The 17,258-nt window shown below is 40.5% G+C and overlaps 1 protein-coding gene and 1 pseudogene across 2 annotated transcripts in view; both read left to right on the top strand.

The window, feature by feature from the left end:
- Positions 1-17,258, top strand: part of NDC80 (NDC80 kinetochore complex component) — a gene marked incomplete at both ends in the record, with an annotated part of 49,962 nt that overhangs the window by 11,445 nt on the left and 21,259 nt on the right. The window contains 5 exons of the mRNA XM_080714386.1: positions 606-695; positions 6,316-6,409; positions 8,314-8,420; positions 10,025-10,169; positions 14,787-14,992. Coding sequence (XP_080570512.1) covers positions 606-695; positions 6,316-6,409; positions 8,314-8,420; positions 10,025-10,169; positions 14,787-14,992 — 642 coding nt within the window. The remainder of the gene's footprint in view (positions 1-605; positions 696-6,315; positions 6,410-8,313; positions 8,421-10,024; positions 10,170-14,786; positions 14,993-17,258) is intronic.
- Positions 2,026-2,370, top strand: LOC308275894 (small ribosomal subunit protein eS26-like; annotated as a pseudogene). The gene has a single exon. The product of its transcript is annotated as a small ribosomal subunit protein eS26-like (transcript).

The following is a 17,258-nucleotide window of genomic DNA, read 5'->3' as shown; positions in this document are numbered from 1 at the left end:
CTAGCCCTAGATATACAGAAAGTCTTAAAAGTGTCTTTGGAATAAGAAAAAATCAATAGACAAACAGCCCTGGGTTAAGGACAGTGTTTCCTAAAATCTTATATATAAGTCCCAGGATGAAAAGATTTGTTTTTTAACAGAAACTACACTAAAATTTTCAAAACTAGTATTTCTGAAATTTTATATTGTAGAGTTCGATATAAAGTTGGCATTTGTACCTACTGAAAGAGTCAGCTTTTAACATGTGAGCACCTCATTTGAGCTTATAGGAGAGAAACAATTACTACTTCACCTTTTCTGTGGCAGTTTTGTTTTGGATTCATACAGTTGTATTAAAGTATGTATATATGTTCTTGATGGATTAATAACAGTGTAAAAGTTTATTTTTCTCTGTGGAGCAGAACTTAATACAGAGCCCATTCTTTCTAAATTCTAAGGGTTTATTACTAAAATATCAAGGATTATATTTTAAGATTCAGTATAATCTTAGAAAAAAAAGTCATGTAATTAAATGCTTCTAAAAATGACACTAAAATATTTGACTAAACATGAAAGCTAAGCGTTTTACATCAACTCAGTCAACTTAATATGTTGTTACTAACTAGATACATACTGCCATGAAAGAAAGCTCACCTTTATTTGATGATGGACAGCAGTGGGGAGAAGAAACAGAAGATGGAATTATGCATAATAAGGTAACATGCATTACCATAAACTATGAGTTGCTTTCATATTATAAACTAAATATCTCTATTGACATTAACATGTTCTTTCATAGATTTGTCTTTTTGCTTCCTAAAAACTTCTAGAGCATGTTTTTTTTTCTAAATTTCTGTACCCCATTATGATGTAAAATTACAGTGCACTCAATAAAAAAACTTCTAGCCAACCTCAGCTACTTAGTAAGCCCCTCTGCAACTTAGTGAGACCCTATTTCAAAATAAAGAGCAAAAAATAGGGCTCCAAGATGTCCAACAACAGATGAATGGGTTACAAAATTATGGGATAAGAACACAATGGAATTTTACGCAGCCATAAAGAAAAACACAGTATTATCATTTACAGGGAAATGGATGGAACTGGAGGACATTATGCTAAGTGAGATTAGTCAGTCACACAAAAAATAAGAAACCCAATGCTCTCCCTAATATGTGAAAGCTAGGGAGAAAATGGGTCATAGGAGGAGCTCTGGATGAAAAGGAGATTCTATAAATGAGCACATAAGGCGACCTGAAGGGATGGGAGGAGGGAAGAGGGAAATTCTCTAATGCACATGATGTACTTTACAAACACATCAAAGTCAATCACTAAGCCAAGCATGAGAAGGAGGGAGGGGGAAGGAATGGGGCGGGAATTGTTAAGGGCTAATTGGGCGAAGTGTGCATGTATGTCTCCAACATCTTGTATCCCATTAAGATGTATACAGTGCACCAATGAAAATTTTAAAATAAAAAAACTAAGGCTCCAAGTGTAGCTTGTAGGCAGACTGCCCCAGGTTCAATCCCCATTTCCCCCTCAAAAACAAAATATTCTAAAATCAAAATTTTTATGTGTGTATGTGACACTGGAGATTGAACCCAGAGGCATTCTACCTTCAAGCTACATCCCCAGCCCTATTTTATTTTCATTTGGTAATGGGGTCTCACTACTTCCTGAGACTATCCTCGAATCTGTGATCCTCCTGTCTCAGTACTCCCAAGTATAAGCATGCGCCACCATGCTGGGATTTATTTATTTATTTATTTATTTATTTATTTATTTATTTATTTATTTATTTTGGTGGTACTGGGGTTCCTGAAAGCCCTTCTACCTCCGGGCTACACTCCCAGACCTATTTTTATATTTTTTTTATTTGGAAACAGGGTCTCTTAAGCCAGCGAGGCTGGCTTCGAACCTGCGTGATCCTCCTGTCTCCGCCTCCCAAGCGCGGGGATTACAACCGTGCGCTACCACACCCGGCCCATGCTGGGCTTTAAAATTGATGTTTAAAAATATTAATCAGGCCAAGATGGTGAGTTCTTTCACATGACCAAAAAATGAAGGAATAACAGTCATGCCAAAAAAGGCCGAGGCCACGTGCAGCTAATTTGCCACACAAAATGCGCCCGGTGTGTGCCCAAAGACAATGCCATTAAGAAGTTTTTCATTCAAAACATAGTGAGGCCGCAGCCACCAGGAACATTTCCTAAGCAAGTGTCTTCGACGCTTATGTGCTTCCCAAGCTCTAAGTGAAACTTCATTGCTGCGTGAGTTGTGCCATTCACAGCAAGGTGGTCAGGAATCGATCTCATGAAGCCAGGAAAGACTGGACACCCCACCCCAAATAAACCTGCTGGTGCTGCCCCACAACCTCCACCAAAGCCCATGTAAGGAGCTGTGTCTTTAATGATGGGATAAAATCTTCTCTGGGAGAAATAAATAATGCAGGAACTTAATATATATCAATCAGTGGGTCTACTCTTAAGAGTCTGATTTTAATTTCCTAAAACTAAGCATAGATACTAGGTACAATGGCACATGCCTATAATCCCAGTACTTGAGAGGCTTAGACAAATGAATCTGAAACAGGATTGCAAGTTCAAGGCCAGCCTCAGCAACTTAGTGAGATCCTGTTTCAAAATAAAAACAAACATCTGGGAGCCAGGTGTGGTGGCTCACACTTGTAATTCTAGTACTTGGGAGGCTGAGACAGGAGGATCAAAGGTTCACAGCCAGCCTCAGCTACTTAGTGAGGCTCTCCACAACTTAGTGAGACCATTTCAAAATAAAGAATTAAAAAATAGGCTAGAGGTATAGCCCGGAGTTAGAAAGCCCCAGCAATCCCTAGTGCTGAAAAAGTAAATAAACAGGTTGGGGTGTAGCTCAAAGATAGGATGCCACTGGGTTCAATCTCCAGTTAAAACATTAAATAGGCATAGAAACTTGAAAATGTTAACCAAGTAAAAGTTCCAAGGGATTAGAATTATAGCTTTTTTATGTTATTGATCTGTTTCTTTTCCTCCTGTCTTATATAACAATGACACCAATAACATTATTTTAATATAACTGTCAATATTAAACAGCTTAACACAGAATATGATAGGTTATTACACAGAATATCATAGATTGAGTCTTAAGATATTGCATGCAGATTCTGTTTTGTTTGAGCTTTTTTTTTTTTGGTGGTACTGGGGTTCCTGGAAGCCCTTCTATCTCTGGGCTACTCTCCCAGACCTATTTTTACATTTTTATTTGGAAACAGGGTCTCCTAAGCCAGCGCGTGCGGCTGGCTTTGAACCTGCGCGATCCTCCTGTCTCTGCCTCCCAAGCGCGGGGATTACAAGCGTGCACCACCACGCCCAGCTGTTTTAGCTTTTTTGGTTAGGCATATTGTCTCTTAGCTCAAGAGTTAACCACTTTCGATAGTGGTTGAGAGAAAAATAATAAACAGTCTAAATTAGTCTTATATACTTTTTTAGAACTCAACATATATTTATAGAACCATATACTTTATTGAAGCCTAAGCTTAAAAATATACTTTATTTAGCCGGATGTGGTGGCGCATGCTTGTAATCCCAGTACTAGGGAGGCTGAGACAGGAGGATCACGCAAGTTTGAAGCCAGCCTCAGCTACTTAAGCTCTCAGCAACTTAGTGAAACCTTGTTTTCAAATAAAATATAAAATAGGTCTGGGAGTGTAGCCTGGAGGTAGAAAGCCTCTGGGTTTCATCCCCAGTATCCCCCACGTGCGTGTGTGCATGTGTGCATGTGTGCATGCTATGTGTGTGTGTGTGTATGTATATATATATATATATATATGTATGTATGTGTGTATGTATGTGTGTATATATATGTATGTATGTATATATATGTGTGTATATATATGTATATGTATATACACACACAAATATATACATATACATTATTTAAACCTAAATTTTAATTTTTCTAAAATATGCACATTTATAGATCCAAATGGAATAAATACCAAAACTGAGGAACACCTTTTATATGTTGAGATTATGCATCATTTGTGTTCCAAGCATACATGAAGGATCTATTGCCACTCCCGCCTCTTGGAAGAAAAACTAATCTGTGTGTGTGTGTGTGTGTGTGTGTGTGTGTGTGTGTGTGTGTGTGTGTTTTGCCAGGGATTGAACCAGGAGCATTCTGTCTTTGAGTAACACCCCAGACCTATTTTGTTTTTATTTGGAAACTGGGTCTTGCTAAGTTTCAGAGGACCTCACTAACTTGCTGAGGCTGGCTTTGAACCTGCGATCCTCCTGTCTCAGCCTCCCAAGTCCTGGGATTACAGGCTTGTGCCACCACACCAACTTTCCTCTGTGCTTTAACTTTTACTCTTTGGAGCTTTTATTACCAAAGAAGAGTGGAGATGATTCCAGTCTCTTATTACTATCTGTGAAATAGTTCAAAGATGTAGCAACTGATAGTATCATTGCCTTTGTCCTTTTTTTTTTTTTTAAGCAAAAATAAATGTGGCCAGACATGGTGGTGTACACCTATAATCCCAGGATCAACAGATTCGAGGAGTTTCAGCAAGTAGTGGGACTCTCATCGATATAGCAAGACCCTGTTTCAAAATAAAAATAGGACTGAGGGTGAAGCTTGTAGGTAGAATGCCCCTGGGTTCCATCCCCAGTGACACATCACAGACAGAGAATACACATGACCCTTTACTGCTTCTGTAGTGAGCCCAGCTGCAGCTGCTTCTAGAAAGCCTTTGATCCTACCCTTTAGAGCGTTCTCACATAGCAGCATATATATGTAGCTACATTTAGTGATACTTCTGTTTCCACCCAAATATAATTAGAAACAAGCTATTGGCTGTTAAATTTCTTGGCATTCATCCTAAAGGTTAAACCAAAAAAAGTAACTCTTCCCATCTGAACTATTATTTCAAATTACAATATATAGAGAAGCACTTTAGAAACACGGGTGCTATGAAAATTGCCAGAGTATATACCAGGTTATTTGTTCTGTTTTTCAGTATCAGGATTGGACCCAGGGGCATTTTACCTCTGAGTTACACCCCCCACCCCTTATTCTTTATCTTGAAACAGGGTCTCACTAAGTTGTGGAGGGCCTGACTAAGCTGAGGCTGGCCGCAAACCTGTGATCCTCCTGTCTCAGCCTCCCAAGTACTGGGATTACAAGCGTGCGCCACCACGCCCAGCCGCCAGATTTTTTTTATACTTTTATTGATATATTATAGTCTCACATCATACTGTAGTTCATGGTTGTAGTGGCACGTGTCACCAGATCTGTAAGATCAAAATTGACACGCTTGAGTAAACTGATTCATTCTTACCAGATTCACAAGAGACTGATCCCAAGTAAAATGAAAAGTATTAATTTACCATCAGTGGTATACCTTTCCAGTTACAGGAATACTCATCCTGCCTGATGAGGGTACCTCTTCCGTATCAAACAGTGAGAAGGTTGCTTAGTAAACAAAGAATTAGTGCAAAGGGAATTGGGAAATTTACTTCTTCTAGGCAATGGAAAATTCTAATCAGTCCTCATTCTCTCCCAATAAAATATGCATTGTCAGTTACCAGAATGCCTCATGACTACAAAATACATTACTTTCTCTTGGATAGATATTGAGGACTTTAATAATGTACTGTTTAGAGCTCTACTTACCATGCCAACTCTTAGTCTCAGTTACAGTGTGATGATAGCTTTTATTTCCATTCTGGTTCTCACAATTAGACCTTTTTAGTTTAGTTGTACTCAGAAGATCAGCAATTCATTTAAAGTTTCCGTAAAATACATCATACCTCAGCAGATTAGTTAGCATTTTATGTTGAATTACATTTACTAATAAGTATCCTTGTTAGTTCGATCTCAAAATTCTGAAGGTATGGGATATTTTGTACTATTTTAAAATATAGCCTTTATCCAAATTTAAATGTTATTTTCATCCTCTTTAGAAATAGACTGAGTAAGTCTGTACAGCATAATGATAAATGTTTGTTTCTCTTTGTAGGAATCCATGTAAATAGTATGTCTGACTTTTTATTCACACTTAAATTTTCACTTAGAAAAGTAGAACAAACTCAGAATTTTTAATTTGGGGGGAGAGGAGAGATACTGGGGATTGAACCCAAGGTCATTCTACATCTAAGCTATTCCCTCAGCCCTTTTTTTTATTCTTTATTTTGAAATTGTTTCTCACTAAGTTTCGGAGAACCTCCAGTATCTGAAGCTGACTTGGAACCTGTGATCTTCTGTCAGCCTCCCAAATACTGGGATTACAAGCGTGCGCCACCATGCCCAGCTGACTTTATTTTTTATTCTTCTTAACCCAATCAGTTGTTTTTGGACTACACCATAAAATGCTATGAGAGTTTCATGACTGGTGCCGATAGCTTTGAAGAGATGAATGCAGAGCTGCAGGCAAAGCTGAGTAAGTGCTCATGTCCCCGCGCGGCCTCTGTTTGTCGTGTAACTTTGCTCGTGGAATGGTACTTTATGTCTTCATATCTAATGTTTAATAAGCTACTTTAAGTATATGCAGCTGCCTATAAATGTATATCTTTATAGTTTCTTTGGTGAAGAAAAGTAGTATTTAAGCACAGAGAATACTGGTGTTGGAGGTGTAACCCTTAGTGCCTGTGTGGCCTTAATGAAACATTTTTGTTTCCTTTGATGGAGAAAAGCAGTAGTTAAGCACAAAGAATACTGATGTTAGGAGGCCTGGCACAGTAGTGACTGTGAACTCGACAAGTGCTTGTTCTCCTGGCCGAGCTCTGCAGTCCGATGATAGTAAAGTACCACGGGCACCACCAGGAGCACAGGAGGTGATGAACAAATGTTACTTCTCTTGGGGAATAATATCCCTGTTATGCCCTTGCTTTACTGTTTGAAAAATTAAAGCTCCAATTAGTCAAAAGACCTAAGGTTAGCTGTTCCAAAACTTTTCAGAAAGAGCCAGGAGTGATGGCACTGCCTGCAATCCCAGTACTTGGGAGGCTGAGACAGGAGGATCATAAGTTTGAAAACAGCCTCAGCAGCTTAGTGAGACTGTTTCAAAAAAGTAAAATAGAGCCGGGCGTGGTGACTCCTGCTTATAGTCTCAGTACTTGGAAGGCTGACACAGGAGGATCACAGGTTCAGGGACAGTCTCAGCAGGTAGTGAGACTCATCAACCTAAGGAGACCCTGCTTCAAATATAAAGACAAAATAGGAGTGGGGGCATAGCCTCAGAGGTCAAATGCCCTCGGCGTTAATCCCCAGTGCCACCTGAAAAACTTAGGGCTGGGAGTATAGCTCAGAGATAGAGTTCCCCAGTAATACACACACACACCAAAAAACAAAAAAAATTTGCAGAAAGTTAATGGGCGTGTGTGTGTGTGTGTGTGTGAGAGAGAGAGAGAGAGAGAGAGAGAGAGAGAGAGACAGACACACACACACACACACTGAGGATTGAATCCAGGGACATTCCACCTTCAAGCTACAACCCCAGCCCTATTTTTTATTCTTTATTTTGAAACACAGTCTCACTAAGTTGCAGAGGACCTAAGTAGCAGAAGCTGATAGCAAACTTGAGATCTTCCTATCTCAGCCCAAGTACTGAGATTACCATGACCAGCTAGTTAACAGACCAATTTATATTCAAAAAAATTATTGTTTATACTCTAGTATAATCTGGTTGGAAAGGCAGATAAAATAGATTAGTCTAAGGTGTATGAAGCTGTTTATCCAAGAACAGTCTAACCAGGACAGTTTGACTTTTGCCACTCATGGCACAGAAGATAAAAGCATTCCCGATGTTCCCCTGGGAGTGCACCTTCCTGAAGAGAAGCTAGGACAGTTCAGCTCATCCACATGGGAAAGGGAACAAGATAATGATGTTTTTTTCTAAGAGAAGAAAATTCCCAGTGATCTAATGAAGAAGCACGTAGTGAATGACTTGATATTTCTGTGTGCAATTAAGCATGTAAATGCATTCATTCGAACAAATATTTATTGCCACTTTTTGCTATTCACCATTTGGGCACTGAAGATACAAGAGCAAATAAGAGATTAAAAAAAAAAAATCTTTGCCCTCATGAGCTTACGTTCTAATAGCAAGGTGTAATAATGAAATGAGCAACTACAAGTTAAAGGGTGACAAGGGCCATGGAGGAAAGCGAGGCGGGGAAAGCGAAGGACAGTGCGCTGGATCTGCTCAGGACGCTGAGGCAGGATGGGAGTTCGAGGCCACCTGGGCATCTCTGGGCCATCACAAGAAGGAATCCGTAGTGTTGCAAATTGGGGGGTGGGGATGGTGTAGGTTGATTCTTACAAAGTTTTTGGTTTTGTCTTCAGAGGATTTATTTAATGTAGATGCTTCCAAGCTGGAATCATTAGCAGCAAAAAACAAAGCATTAAATGAACAGATTGCAAGATTGGAACAAGAACGAGAAAAAGAGCCGGTTAGTAGTAAGCATGCTTGTATATTTACTTAACGACTCTTAAAGAATCTTGGGTCTTCTTAAAGAATACTATAAACATTTTTTCAAATTGGATTAACAAATTAAGCTTCTTAAACAAAACAGACTTCAGATGATAGATCAGCAAGTAGAATGGAAGGGAAGAGGTCTGAGGAGGGAGCAATTCAGATTGGATGTTATGTCCACATGGGAAGGGCGTGGGAAGGACTGAGGGGGCGGTTCAGATCGTTTTATGTCCACTTAGGAAGTTGTCAGTACCGGTTTCACTAAGTGTGTGGGAGAGGGAAATGCAGAGGGAACTATTCCAGATGATATGTGTGATGTGTTTATTACTTGAATCTCACTACTTATATAACTATAATGCACTAATAACAGTATGTTTTTTTTTGTTGTTGTTGTTTTGGTGGTACTGGGAATGGAAGCCAGGGGCCTTCTACCTCCGGGCTACACTCCCAGACCTATTTTATATTTTATTTGGAAACAGGGTCTCTTAAACCAGCTGAGGCTGGCTTCGAACCTGCTCGATCCTCCTGTCTCTGCCTCCCAAGCGCTGGGATTACAAGCCTGCGCCACCACGCCCAGCCCAGTATGTTATTTTTAAAGGTAAATTTTTAGATAGATTAGGGCCGGGCGTGGTGGCACATGCTTGTAATCCCAGTGCTTGGGAGGCTGAGAGAGGAGGATCACACAGGTTCGAAGCCAGCCTCCGTTATTTAGTGAGGCTCTCAGCAACTTAGTGAGACCCTGTTTCCAAATAAAATATAAAATAGGTCTGGGAGTATAACCCGGAGGTAGAAAGCCCCTGGGTTCCTCCCCAAATATCAAAAAAAAAAAATTTTTTTTTTTTTTAGATAGATTAGAACTCCCTGTGAAAACATGTTTGGTATCTGTGGAGCTTGGTTTTCCCTTGTGGTTTATCAGTCTTGAACTAATGGTGCTCAGAATATGATGAAAGATCCCTACTTTTTTACGTAAGACCAAAAGTAGCTATTGAACAAGGTCCCTGTGGTAGATGTCTCCAGGGAGTGCTGTTCACAAGAGGCTCTGAGTTTTGCAGTTAGTGAAAAAGGAATGGTACTAAATGGAATTATATTGTATTCTAAATGTTTGCTAAAAACTAAATGATAATACCAGTATCTTAATTTTATTTTCCATATTATTAGTGAAGCACCAGACTTTAACATTATGTTTTTACACTGCCCCTTCTTTTTCCCCAAATGGACCTCTTCAAAAGTATATCTCTTTAGGTAATAAAAGGAAAGCCATTATGGTGGTGCATGCTTGTAATCCCAGTACTTGGGAGGCTAAGACAGGAGGATTGCAGTTCACGGACAGCCTCAGCTACTTAGTGAGGCCCTTGCAACTCATTGAGACCCTGTTTCAAAATGAAGAATAAAAAATAGGACTCAAGGTGTAGTGTAAAGGTAGAATGCTCCTGAGTCCAATCCCCAGTGCCACAAAAAAATAAAAAAAGTAAAGCACTAATTTTTCTTTCTAAAAAATAAGTTTAAATAATATTGTTATCTTTTAAGATAAAGTATGGAATGATAATGTGAATAGCTAATTTATATTCTTTTCTCTTAAAGAACCGTCTAGAGTCATTAAGGAAGCTGAAAACTTCCTTACAAGCAGATGTTCAAAAGTATCAGGCATATATGAGCAATTTGGAGTCTCATTCGGCCATTCTTGACCAGAAATTGAATGGTCTTGATGAAGAAATTGCTAGAGTGGGTAAGCACAGCTAATGCTGGAAGAGGTCATTCTGTCCGGTGTGTGAACCTTTGTGAATTTGTCTCATACAAATAGCTGTTAGCCAGGCGTGGTGGCGCACGCTTGTAATCCCCACGCTTGGGAGGCAGAGACAGGAGGATCGCACAGATTCAAAGCCAGCCACGCTGGCTTCAGAGACCTGTTTCCAAATAAAAAGTATAAAATAGGTCTGGGAGTGTAGAAGGGTTTCCAGGAACCCCAATACCACAAAACAAAACAAAAAACAAATAGCTATGTTATCTGGTTTTTTTTTTCTATAGTAAATTTCTATAGAAAGCTACCAGGCTTTCAGTACCTTCTATGTCAGTTTCCTATAGCTATTATAACAAATTACTGCAAACTTGGGTTTTTTTGTTTTGTTTTGTTTTGTTTTTTTGGGCGGTACTGGAGGTGGAACCCACGGGCTTTTCTACCTCTGGTTTATACTCACATACCTATTTTTATACTTTCATTGGAAACAGGATCTTACTAAGTTTCTGAGGCTGGCTTCGAACCTGTATGATCCTCCTGTCTCAGCTTCCCAAACTCTGGGATTACAAGCATGTGCCACCACACCCGGCTAAATTTTATGGTTTAAAACAATAAAAAGTGCCGGGCATGGTGGCATGTGCTTGTAATCCAGCATTCGGGAGGCTGAGACAGGAAGATTGTGGTTCACTACTACCTAGTGAGGCCCTTTGCAAGTCAGTGAGACTCTGTCTCAAAATAAAAAATAAAAAGGGCTGGAGGTGTAACTCGAAGGTAGAATACCCCTGGGTTCCATCCCCAGTGCCACAGAAAATAAAAATAAAACAATAAAAAGTTATTCTCTGCCGGGCGTGGTTGCACACGCTTATAATCCCAGCACTTGGGAGGCTGAGACAGGAGGATGGCACAGGTTCGAAGCCAGCCTCAGCTACTTAGGCTCTCAGCAACTTAATATGAGACCCTGTTTTCAAATAAAATATAAAATAGGTCTGGGAGTGTACCCTGGGGGTAGAAAGCCCCTGGGTTCTGTCCCCAGCACCACCAAAAAAAAAAGTTATTCTCTCAGTTACAGATACTGTAGGTCCAAGATCCGGCAGGTCTGCGCTCCCTCCCAGGACTTGGGAGAATCTGCCTGTTGCCTCTTCCAGCTTGTGGTGGCTGACCATGTATCCACATCGCCCCGGGCTCCGCCTCCATCTTCACCGCATTGCTTTCTCTCTGTCCTCTTCCTCCGTAACCCCCACATTGTGACACAGGAGGGGGGTTGAACCCAGGGGCATTCTACCCTGAATACTCCCCCTCCAGCCCTATTTTATTTTGAAATAGGGTCTCACTAAGCTAATGAGAGTGGCCTTGAACCTATGATCCTCCTGTCTCAGCCTCCCAGGCAGTAGGACTCTAGGAGAGTACCACTGTGCCCAGCCTGGTTTTTGAGCTTTGCTCTGCTCCAGGGTCTTGCCATGTTACCAGCGCGACCTTTGACTCACAATCCTATTTCAGCCTCCTGAGTGGCTGGAATTCCAAGTGCACACAAGGACGCCTGACTCTTCTATCTTTGTGAAATCTCCCTCCTCTCTCTTAGAAGGGTGCTCATGATGATATTGAGGCCCAACTGGATAACGCAAGGCTATTGCTTGTCTTAGCAAAATCACATCTGAAAATGCCCTTTTTCCAAATAAGGTGATATTTACAAATTCCAGAGATTAGAACTTCTGACATATTCTTCAAACACATAACTATGCTGCCTGAGTGTGCATTATTAATAAATATAAATATATGTGAAGTATTATAAATACCCTATATGAGTACATATTCTAATCTACTTTGTAATTAATAAACCACATTTTTACCTCTGCCTGAGTTTGCCATAACTGTCTTATCCTCCATTACTACCTCCTAAGCTACACAGCCTCCAAAATGAAAAATAAGAGAAAATCTGCAAGTAATGGAATTCTTGGGAAGCAAAAGCACAACTAAAAAACCTTGTTTAGATTCTGTGTCTCTCTGAACTTGTTTCATTAACACATATCCATCTTAATTATAAAACTAGGAGCTGGGCGTGGTGGCCCACGCTTGTAATCCCAGCATTTGGGAGGCTGCGACAGGAGGATTGTGATTAGTGAGGCCCTTTGCAACTCAGTGAGACTGTGTCAAAATAAAGAATAAGAAATAGGGCTCAGGGTGTCACTAAGAGGTAGAATGCCCCTGGATTCCATCCCCAGTACTGCAAAAACAACAACAACAACAACTACTACTACACTTTTTCTTTTTCTGTACTGGGAATGGAATCCAGGGGCAGTCTATCTCTGAGCAACACCCCCAGCCCTAGTTTTTTATTCTTTATTTTGAAACAGGGTCTCACTGAGTTACAAGGAGCCTTACTAAGTAGCTGAGGCTATCCACAAACGGTGATCCTCCGGTCCACCTCCCGAATGCTGGGATTACAAGCGTGCGCCGCCACGCCTGGCCTGGTTGGTAACTTTTGTGGTGCCAGAAAGACAGCAAAGAAAAGTATCTACAAATCACAAACCCAGTAGGCTACAGTTTAAAAATAAACAGATGTTAGCGGGGCCCTCCCCAACTTAGACCCTGTTTCAAAATAAAAATTAAATAGGTCTGGAGATGTAGTTCAGAGGTAGACCCTGGGTTCAATCTCCAGTACCACAATTAAATAAATATATTTTCAAAGAGCTTTAGGATACACTTAACTCTTACTGGAGTACTATCTGTCTAGTCAAGACATAATTATCCTGGAGTATTTTCTAGATCAGATTATTATTTTTTCCAAATGACTGTGATGATATATTTTAGATTTGCTCTAAACAGACTTTAACTATTTCATATTTAGCTCCTCATTGATATTATTTGTTATCCATCATGACAAGGAACAACTGACTAATTTCTTATTGTAACAATGTTTGTGATATAATTAATAACTTTGTAACATCAATTATTTTTGACAGCATATGATCAAGTTCATATGTCTTACTTATTAGAATTTCATTTCCGGTAGTTGCAAGCTGAAGAGATGAGAGGGCAATACTTCATATATTATTTGTCAGATATAGTCTAAGATATTAATTTTATAACTGCTAACCTAGATGTTTTATTTCTTTTCTTTTTTTTTTCTTCTTTTTTTTTCCTCAGTACTGGGGATGGAACCCAGGGGCATTCTACCTCTTAGCTACACCCCAGCCCAATTTTTTATTCTTTATTTTGTTTTGTTGGGTTGTTTGTTTGTTTGTTTTGTGGTACTGGGGATGGAACCCAAGGGCATACTACCTCTGAGCTGCACACCCAGCCCTTTTTTTTTTTTTTTATTCTTCTCTTTAAAACAGGGTCTCACTGAGTTTCAAAAGGCCCCACTAAGTGGGAGCTGAGGCTGTCCACAAACCCAGATCCTACTGTCTCAGCCTCCCAAATGCTGGGATTACAAGCATGTGTCACCCCATCCAGCTTAGATGTTTTATTTCTTATGAATGTTTTAATTTTCATGATTACTTAAAGGCATTTGTAAACAAGAGCAAAAAAGACATTTAAACTATTTATATTGTAAATTTGTGTGTGTGTGCAGATATCTGTAACAGTGTAGCTGGGCAAAGTGGCCCATGTTAGACTCTGCTGTTCATTAGTTCTTGTGAATCCCCAGATTAAAAATGAACTAATGAGTAAAACAAAGCTGGGCCTAGTGGCGCACGCCTGTGATCCCAGTACTTGGGAGGCTGAGACAGGAGGACCGCAGGTTCACAGCCAGCCTCAGCAACTCTGTGAGGCCCTGTTTCAAAATCAAGAATAAAATAGAGCTAGGGGTATAGCTCAGAGGTAGAATGCTCCTGGGTTCAGTCTCCAGTACTACAAAAAATAAATGAATGTAAATAAACCAGCATTAATTTATTTAATCTTCTCAGCACTCAGAATGACTCTTTTGCCTAGCTGGTCATGTTCTTCCATTTATCCTAGCCTGCTATAATACTATATGTAAATCATGAGTCACAGAAGGCCGGAAAACACTGATTTACTTAAATAAAAAATCTGATTTAACATAAATGTCTTTATATTTGTGAAAAACCACAAACTTGTGATTTTCATGAATCAGTCACACTAAAGTATTAAGAACATTTAAGTGAATATTAACAGTGACAGAATTCTTAATTGCAGTCATTAATGTAAGAATTCTTAATTGTAATCATGTACTGAGTCATAAACATTTTGAAAACCAGAAAGCCAGTAAGAAAATGCTATCATAAAACTTTAATTGTGCCGGGCGTGGTGACGCACGCTTGTAATCCCCGCGTTTGGGAGGCGGAGACAGGAGGATCGCGCTGGCTTAAGAGACCCTGCTTCCAAATAAAAAGTATAAAATAGGTCTGGGAGTATAGCCCGGAGGTAGACGGGCTTCCAGGAACCCCAGTACCACCAAAAATGAAAGCAAAAAAACTTTAATGTATTAAGTGATAATATTAGTAACAAAGTAGGATCAAACAGAATTATCCAAAAAAGATAAAATATGTATATGTGTCTAACGTGTATTGTTAGATAACAGTGTTTTAAAATAATGGCATCACTTTCTTTGTGGAAATTGAAGATATTTAAATTTTTTTTCCAATGTAGAACTAGAATGCGAAACAATAAAACAGGAGAATGCTCGACTACAAAATATCGTCGATAACCAGAAGTACTCAGTTGCAGACATTGAGAGAATAAATCATGAAAAAAATGAATTGCAGCAGACCATTAATAAATTAACCAAGGAGCTGGAGGCTGAACAGCAGCAGCTGTGGAATGAGGAGCTAAAATATGCCAGGGGCAAAGAGGCGGTAAGTCGTCGTTTCCAGAGGCAGCTCATCCGAGCCGGCCTCGGGAAGGTCTGTCCCAATCAAGGACTCAGTGGGCAAAATAAATTGGCTGGAAAGCTAAACATTTTCTAGCAATGACATTTAGCATGACCAAATCACGCTCCTCTCTTTATGTCAACTCAGTAATACCCTAATTTCTCTCCGTCACATTTAAGGTTGACTGTTTTATAGCAGTAAACCAAGAAATAAGCAAGAGTCTATAAAGCTATGAAATAATTTCCATGAATTCCATCTCTTCTGCTCTGTAGAAGATGAAATGAGTCCCTCTCCATTTATTTCTTCACTACTCAAACATTTCTGTAACAGCCACTGTGCCACTCTGTTGGGCACAGAGAAGAGAGAAGGTAAAAAGACATAGACCCTCCTGTTGAGAAACTCAGCCTAGCTGAGTACAGTGGTGCATGATGGTGATCCTACTTGAGAGGCTAAGGCAGGAGGATTGCAAGTTTAAGGCTAACCTGGGCAACTTGGCAAGACCCCCATCTCAAAAAAAAAAAAAAGAAAGAAAAAGAAAAGGAGCAGGTTAGACAGTACATGCTTGTAATCCCAGCACTTGGGAGGCTGAGACAAGAGGATCGTGGTTTGGGAGCAGCCTCACCTACTCAGTGATGCTCTACACAACTTAGTGAGACCCTGTTTCAAAATAAAGAATTAAAGCCAGGCATGGTGACCCATGCTTGTAATCCCCGCGCTTGGGAGGCGGAGACAGGTGAATCGTGCAGGTTCGAAGCCAGCCGCACTGGCTTAAAAAGACCCTGTTTCCAAATAGAAAAGTATAAAAATAGGTCTTGGAGTGTAGCCCGGAGGTAGAAGGGTTTCCAGGAACCCCAGTACCACCACCAAAAAAAATAATAATAATAATTAAAAATAAGGCTGGGAAGCCAGGCATGGTGGCGCAGGCTTATAATCCCAGCATTTGGGAGGGTGATACAGGAAGATCGTGCAGGTTCGAAGCCAGCTTCAGCTACTTAGTGAGGTTCTTTGCAACTCAGTGAGACCCTGTTTCAAAATAAAGAATAAAAAATAGGGCTGGGAATGTAGCTCAGAAGTAGAATGCCCCTGAGTTCCATTCCCAGTACCACACACACATGGTGTAGCTTAGAGGTAGAATGCTGCCCCCTGGGTTTAATCCCCAGTACAGAAAGGGGGAAAGGGCGTGGGGAGGGGGCTGGAAGCTGGGCGTGGTGGTGCACACTTGTAATCCCAGTACTTGGGAGGCTGAGACAGGAGCATCTCAGTTCACAGCCAGCCACAACTACTTAGGCCATTTACAACTCAGTGAGACCCCGTTTCAAAAATAAAGACAAAAAAGTAGGGCTGGGAGTAGAACTCGGAGGTTGAATGCCCCTGGGTTCCATCCCAGTGCCGTAAAGGGGGAGGGGGGGTTGGAGATGTAGCTGACAGATAGAAAGATAGAATACCCCTAGTTTCATTTTTTAGTACCCAAAAGTGGTGGCAGGGGAAAGAAGGAAAGAAACTCCTGCCTAGTCTAAATCTACTGTAGAGATCGTACTTTTAATATACTTGTACAAAATACTAAGAAAGCGTGTAGTATACCTACCCAGATTTAGTGCATGAGGTAGGGAAGTGGGTGGAGGTAGCTTTTAGAAAGCCTTCCTTAAAGAGATGACACTTTGACACCGAAATGAATTAGGAAGTAAAAGGAAGGGTTAGCATGGTAAGGGTGGAAGAGGGTTGGCAAAAGAAATTAAAAAAGGAATCTATGGGCACGCCCAGGGTGAACTCTCTGACCTGTAAGCTTTTCAGGTGGCTGGAGTTTAGTAGCAAGGTAATAGTTGGGGGATCTGGCAAGAAATGAGACTTGAGAGATTAGCATAGGTGAAATGGTGAAGAACTTCTTCGTTTTTACAAGTCTGGACATCATCCTGAAAGCTCTAAGAAGAACTTAAACATTATAAAAGGGTGTGATCCCTTTTCAGAAAGATGAGGATTTGGGGCAATGTGAAATGTGTGAGAAGGGAGCAGATCAGATAAGGTCTGCAGCGGTGGTGTAGGGGAAAGCACAGCTAAGTGTAGGTAATGCTGGGGGAAGCCCGAGACGTGGATTCTGACTACCTACGAGGCGTGGTGATGAGCTATGCAAAAGGGAAGCGGTCAGGGCTCTGGCTTGGGCAGCTGAACAAGTCTTACTACCACTCACCTGTTTGTAGAAGAGAAGAAAAGGAAGTCGGGGATGGGATGAGTACCTTGTGTCCCCGCGGCATCC

Source organism: Muscardinus avellanarius, assembly GCF_963383645.1.
Source record: "Muscardinus avellanarius genome assembly, chromosome: 17".
Lineage (NCBI taxonomy): Eukaryota > Metazoa > Chordata > Mammalia > Rodentia > Gliridae > Muscardinus > Muscardinus avellanarius.
The sequence above is the reverse complement of the archived record's forward strand: the minus strand, read 5'-3'. Positions and strand labels throughout refer to the sequence as shown.